Genomic DNA, 6406 nt, shown 5'->3' with positions numbered 1-6406 from the left:
TTTGTGCACCAATACATATTGTTCAAAAGTAATATTTTCTTTTCGAAAACACTACATCTAGAGGATTTGGATTTATTTTGGGAAACAATGATTACGAAATGGTTCAACTATCCCTCTTTTTTCCATTTGAACTATTCAAATAAGATCCTCATATATTTATTTATTTTCGAGAATAAAAAATGATCCACAAGTGTTCTTCTACTTCTTCTGAACAAATAAGCCAACTTTTTGCTAAAACTAGATAATAGTGTATTTTCCCAGCAAATGAAGGTGCCTTTTCATAAGGAAAATAATAGAAATTAGTGTTTTTTATCTGGATTTTTGTTATAATAAATCCATTAAATTAGGCATTTGTAACAACAAATGAACGCCGTTTGAGGGACGTAACGTAACGGGACGCCGTGACAAAAGCTGGCTGCCGTTTAAGCGACACGACGTTAACTCCCACTACCTCTTCATCTTTCTCTCGAGTGCCCTGACGCGTTTTCTCCCTTCTTTTCTTTTCTTTTTTTGTTTGTTTCTTGTATCTTTCTCAATTTTTCATTTTTTTAATTATCTTTTGAATATTAACTTTTCAGTTTGACAAAAAAAAAAAAGAATATTAACTTTTCACCTTTCTTATTAATTTTTTCCGTCAACTTATTAAATTTTTTTATTGGTCAGACATCATGAACCTCAAAGTTTTTTAAACCAAAAACACACACAAAAACATAGTAGATAGTTTTGAATCTAATTTTGTAAATTCTTATCCTCCTGTTTGGGTCACCAATTTTGGAGTTTTTATTTTATTTTATTAATGTTTGGTTAAAAAAAAAACATAGTAGATAGTTTTTTTTTGTTTTTTCGGCATGAACTTGATCAATATGGCAACATTAAATACTTTGAAAAATTAAAGGATTTTGTTTAAAGAATATTGAGGTTTTTCTTATATTTTTTTCATTACTATAATAGAAAACAGACATCATAAACCTCAAAGTTCTTAAACCAAAAACATAGTAGAAATCTATACTTTTTAATTGTCGGCATAAACTTGATTAATATCAACATAAAAATCAAACTTAAGAAAATTTCAACATCATCAGTATTATTTTCAAAATCAGGCGAATGAATAAAAAGCATATTAGCATTTTTAGTCACATGTAAATCTTTCAAGAAAACAAAACCAATCCAATTGGACCCACCTGCAACTTTTCTTTTTCCAGCATTTATATATTAATCGAAACATTCACATGGATGGATTGGATCGTCTCACACAAAATTAAAGAAAAATATCCCCCAAAACCAAAACCAAAACTTTTTCTCTCTCTCTCTCTCGCACACACACAATCTCATCTTCGTCACTCTTTTGCGTAAAAGAACAAAAGAGATGGGTACGATAAACCAAGGTATAAGTTTTTTTGATGAATCGCAAACAATCATAAACCCTAATAATAGTAACCATCTAGGTTTCTTCTTCTCTTTCCCTAGTCACTCTTTATCTTCATCATCTTCTACGTCTTCGTCTTCTCCCTCTTCTCTTGTGTCTCCATTTCTAGGTCATCACTCCTTAAACTCTTTTCTTCACAGTAACCCCTCTTCTTTCGTAAATCAGCCTCAAGATCCCATAAATCTCATGGCGAATCTCCCCCAAACCCTAATCTCGTCTTTGTCCTCCTCAAAGCAAAGGGATGATCATGATGGTTTTCTTGATCTCGATCATCATCGTCTTACCGGTGGTAGATCGTCCCAAAGGCCCTCGCCAAATCCATGGTAAGTTACTTACGTAGATACTATAATTATTTGGGTTAGAGCCTCGTAAGGATCCACTCTTATACTTTATAAGAAGATCTAATAAGGATATATTACAACTACAAATTCTAAAATCTTCCACTCTATGTCGAATTCATCAAATGCTATATTAGTTATTAATAGGTTAAGAAGCAATCTTCCTAAAGATGCATATCATGCCTCGTCTTGATATTCTTATTTTTTGGCACACAATTAGCATATACATACCGTCATTTAATTTGTTGTACAATTCGATTATTACTCAGTTCTAAAATCATTATTTTTTAAAAATATATATATTTAAGTATGTAAAGCTCCAATATTTTCCCACCATTTACTTTTGCTTTATTGTATAGAATTTCAAGTAGTTTAAAGCAACCGTGCACACAAGACACACACAACATAATATATTTTATTACCCATATATTTAAGTAAAACATATTTAATTAAAACCAAAAGATATAGTATAATGCGTTGTGTTAATGTGTGGTTTAGGGCATGGAGTAGTCAAGCGGGATACGGATGTAGCCAGAAAAACAACCATGGAAGCGAGATTGATATTGATGACGATGAAAATGAGGTTGGCCATGGTGGAGGAATAAATGATGAAATCAATGATCATCATAATCATCATGATACTGCTCGTCGTCATGATAAACATAACACGGCGTCGCTAGGCGTAGTTTCTTCCCTGAAGATCAAGAAGCTTAAGACAAGAAGGAAAGTGAGGGAACCTCGGTTTTGCTTTAAGACACTTAGCGAGGTCGATGTCTTAGATGATGGATATAGATGGAGAAAATATGGCCAGAAAGTTGTCAAAAACACCCAGCATCCCAGGTACTAAATTTTATTCTCATTTAAAAATTGGCATTTTGGTCTCACTTGATCTTGACTAAATTAATTTAACAACAACTAGTTATCTTGTAATTATTGGAAATTGGTTCGACTCTCTATTGTAGTAGTTCTTTAACAAAGATGTTTATATATCAGTTAGTCCACTCTCTCTAGCTACCTCTCATTATTCCTTGAGGGTTAATGATGACTTTTCATTTACTGACTGGAATCATTATTGTTTTTTTTCCAAACTTTTAACGTTAATTAATAACATGATGAAAATTTGTAGTCAACTGGGAGTTAGTTATGAGCCATGTAAAGATTAATAATTGCTTTATCAAGTACTAGCTATAAGGAAATGAAAATTATTAGTAGTTCTTTTCTGATGTTTTCTCTATATAAAGTATCAGTTCTGTTGCAACAAAAACTCTTGCCCCAGCTTGGAACTAGTTGCTGTACAAAAAAAAAAAAAAAACAGATTAATATAACCGTTGGTAGGAAAATTAATTTCATGTAGAAGCATTTGAGTATTATGTGACGAATATGAGACATATGGGGTTTCCTTAAGATTCGATTCTCTCTCTTTCTCATGTTGACATTTGACATTTACCAACATTAATGATTTGTTTGGGTAATTGGTATAGTTCTTCAAACTTATACACTTTAGCTCTTTTGTAAAGTTTTATCATTGGCCCTGTAATAAAGCTTAATTGCCTGAATATCTGTTTGATTATAGCTAGCACTATATATTAGGGATACAATATCTCACATTGGAAGTTGAATAGAATCTTAAGTGGTATATATAAGATATGGGTCTCTCCACTCATAGCCAATTGGTTTTGAGTTGGAATCCCACAATCTAATATGGTATCAGAGCCCGATCCGCACATGCTCAACCCAATATACAATCGGTCCGGCCCAATAGTTGGCCTGCCGATTCATGCCCGAACATATTGAGATTGATGCTTAGAAGAACCATCATCTCGAGGGAGCGTATTAAGGATACAATATCCCACATTGGAAGTTGAGTAGGATCTTAAGTGGTATATATAAGATATGGGCCTCTGCACTCATAACCAATTGGTTTTGAGTTGGAAGCCCACAATCTAATACTATATATATTTATATCATATTTCATTCACGTAATTCTAAATGTAAATGTTCTAACCGCAACAAAAAAAATAGTAATAATTGTTTTTTTATCAATACCTTTTGAGATATGCATCAATATATATATATATTTGAATTAATGTAATATATTAGTCCCTTTTTACTGCATAACTTGATTATCCCCCTAGAATATAAGTTGACCGCAAGTTTTATGGTAGTAGTAGTGATTCACATGTATTGCATTTTCAGCTTGGTGGATCATATATATTTGATATAAGCTAAGGTTAACAATATCTCTGATTGAAAATGGCAGGAGCTATTACAGATGCACACAAGACAAGTGTAGAGTGAAGAAGAGAGTGGAGAGATTAGCAGATGACCCAAGAATGGTAATCACTACTTACGAAGGAAGACACCTTCACTCTCCTTCTAATCATCTTGACGACGACTCTCTCTCTTCCTCTCACCACTCTCCTCTCTCCAACTTCTTCTGGTGATTTATCAGTTTTGTTTTCTTTTCTGTTGAATCAACCAAAATTAAAAAAATCAATCGACCTTTCCCACAACTAATTATCGTATTATATTAATCAATACCTAGATTAATTAAAAAAAAATATACCTATATATATGTTCTCCTTAATTAGGGAAAAATGTACGATGCTTTAGTATGTGTAATGTGTTTCGGTTTGTGTTTGTAAGATGATTTATATATGCACCGTTTCCAAATGAGGATTATATATGTGAAATGAGTTCCGAGAGGACTCTTTTTATATATAGTTGACTTAAATTTTATATTTTTATTTTTGTTTCGTTGGGTTTGTAACTTTGTATGATATTATTTGGTAACAAACTCCACATTTAGAAAAATATAATATATAACAATATATGCCCGTAATTTTGCTAAGGAAATTTCACTGGTGGATTTGGTTTGTAATTGATGGGCTTTTAATGTAACTAATTGTAAAACGGGCCGGAGTCAATAGAAATGTCTTTTAATGGCAACAAGGCAACAGTTTACTGAGCCTAATAAGTTTTAAGATAATGGGCTTCTTAAAGAATTTTTACCCTTGCGCAACAAAGGCGTACAAAACTCTATTGGGTTCTAGGTTTAGTGTATAGACCCAAGTCCACGAACATAGCGACCACGTGACAAGCCAACAAAGTTGACAAGTGGATAAGCGTTTAACCACGTGAGCGTCTCGACTCTCGATCCCCGAAGTGTAACGTTAATTTAAAACGTTAAATAATACTCCTACTGCTACAATATACAATAACACGTTGTTCAACTTGAATTACGAAAATGAAAACTAAAAAAATAATTAAATAAAAAATCATAGGTTACGAGGACATGAAAAGTTGTGACCCGCTTGCTCCGCCGAGACCGAGGGAGACTCCCCACGTGAATACCTCGTGGACCGCACGTTCGCGTCCTTAATTCAAGGTCTTTTATAATCATATCACAAAAAAATGTATCAATGTAATTTTATGTTCAAAATCCGATAGCTATTTAAGTAAAAATAATAATAATCATCATCGTGTTAGTGTTCTTTGTCATCATCAATTTGTATATTTTTCTTCTAATTGATTATGTACTACGACATACATTGCATATTTACTCGACAAAACTGATTCCAATAATCATTATTTTGAAGAAAGAAAAAGATAATTAATCCCATTAATTTATTAACAGTACTCTCTTAAAAGCTTCAAACCATTGAAAAGTTTAAGATAACGTAATCTTAACGCCCCAACAATAAGTATTGAAACACGTTAAATAATTTTAAAATCGATGACGAGAGGAGACTGGGGAATTAAAAACAAGAAAGCTGGGAGAAGCTGCAACTGCAAGGATATGAACAGTGCACTAGTAGTAGTATAATACTACTACAACAGTACTATTTGAAACTTCATTAAACATTAACGAAATCTGAGCCGTCGCTTTTTGTTTCTTTGTCTCTTCGTCGTGAAAAGAAGGAAGATTCCTAGGTGAGATGTACCACCCCATTTATTTAATTAAATTACTTTAACATTAGTATATCCTTTTATTTATTCAATGTATAATTTTTATTAAGATTTAAGAGAGCCAAAACCCAAAAAGAGAAGTATTCGTAGACATAATTCGACTTAAGTTACAACACTAAGATTTAAGAAAAGCAGTAGCTAGTTATTAACAACATACAGAACAGAACTGTTATCCTTTTTAATTTATGAAAAAGAGTATTTACAACTTTTTTTTTCTTTTTTGTTTTCACGACTAGACGTTTAATTAATCAGTGTCGTTTTCAGAAATCTTAGCTGTATATATATGGCAGAGAGCTCACACGCGTGGAAATGAGTTTGTCTCAATGTTTACGTACAAAAGTTATATCTTAATTATTTTCCTTGTTTGTAGCTTGTGTAGTTCGTACATCGTCCAAACCTCAAATTTCTAAACAATTTGTTCGAGAACAAGCATTCGCACGTGCGTAAGGAGTTTTGTACGTGGGAAAGAAGCCTCGAGAATGAACAAAAAACTAAGATTAGATTTTGATTCAACTTCAGGTTTCCAACCCCATATATAAATTATATATAGCTATAAATATTGGTTGTGTGTTGACAAAAAAAAAATATTGGTTGTGTATTACGTACACATATGCGTTATAAAAAAAATATCTAAATGCCTGGACCGTCTTGCACTTGACCCATATATAGAGTA

General features: G+C 32.5%; 1 protein-coding gene and 1 pseudogene across 1 annotated transcript; one reads left to right on the top strand and one right to left on the bottom strand.

Moving 5' to 3' along the window:
- LOC104716223 (probable WRKY transcription factor 13) lies at nucleotides 1254-4518 on the top strand. The gene is made up of 3 exons (XM_010433610.2): nucleotides 1254-1749; nucleotides 2263-2604; nucleotides 4025-4518. Exons 1-3 carry the CDS (start codon nucleotides 1367-1369, stop codon nucleotides 4206-4208), a joined length of 909 nt encoding a protein of 302 aa, XP_010431912.1. The 5' UTR covers nucleotides 1254-1366; the 3' UTR covers nucleotides 4209-4518.
- On the bottom strand, nucleotides 3470-4016 carry LOC109127031 (annotated as a pseudogene).

The sequence above is a fragment of the Camelina sativa genome, chromosome 10, assembly GCF_000633955.1.
Source record: "Camelina sativa cultivar DH55 chromosome 10, Cs, whole genome shotgun sequence".
In the NCBI taxonomy this organism is placed as follows: Eukaryota; Viridiplantae; Streptophyta; class Magnoliopsida; order Brassicales; family Brassicaceae; genus Camelina; species Camelina sativa.
The sequence above is the reverse complement of the archived record's forward strand: the minus strand, read 5'-3'. Positions and strand labels throughout refer to the sequence as shown.

Coding starts and splice junctions, on each gene's coding strand:
- LOC104716223 (XM_010433610.2), top strand. CDS start 1,367: ATGGGTACGATAAACCAAGGTATAAGTTTTTTTGATGAATCGCAAACA. Junction 1,750..2,262: donor AGGCCCTCGCCAAATCCATG/GTAAGTTACTTA, acceptor TGTGTGGTTTAG/GGCATGGAGTAGTCAAGCGG. Junction 2,605..4,024: donor AAAAACACCCAGCATCCCAG/GTACTAAATTTT, acceptor TGAAAATGGCAG/GAGCTATTACAGATGCACAC.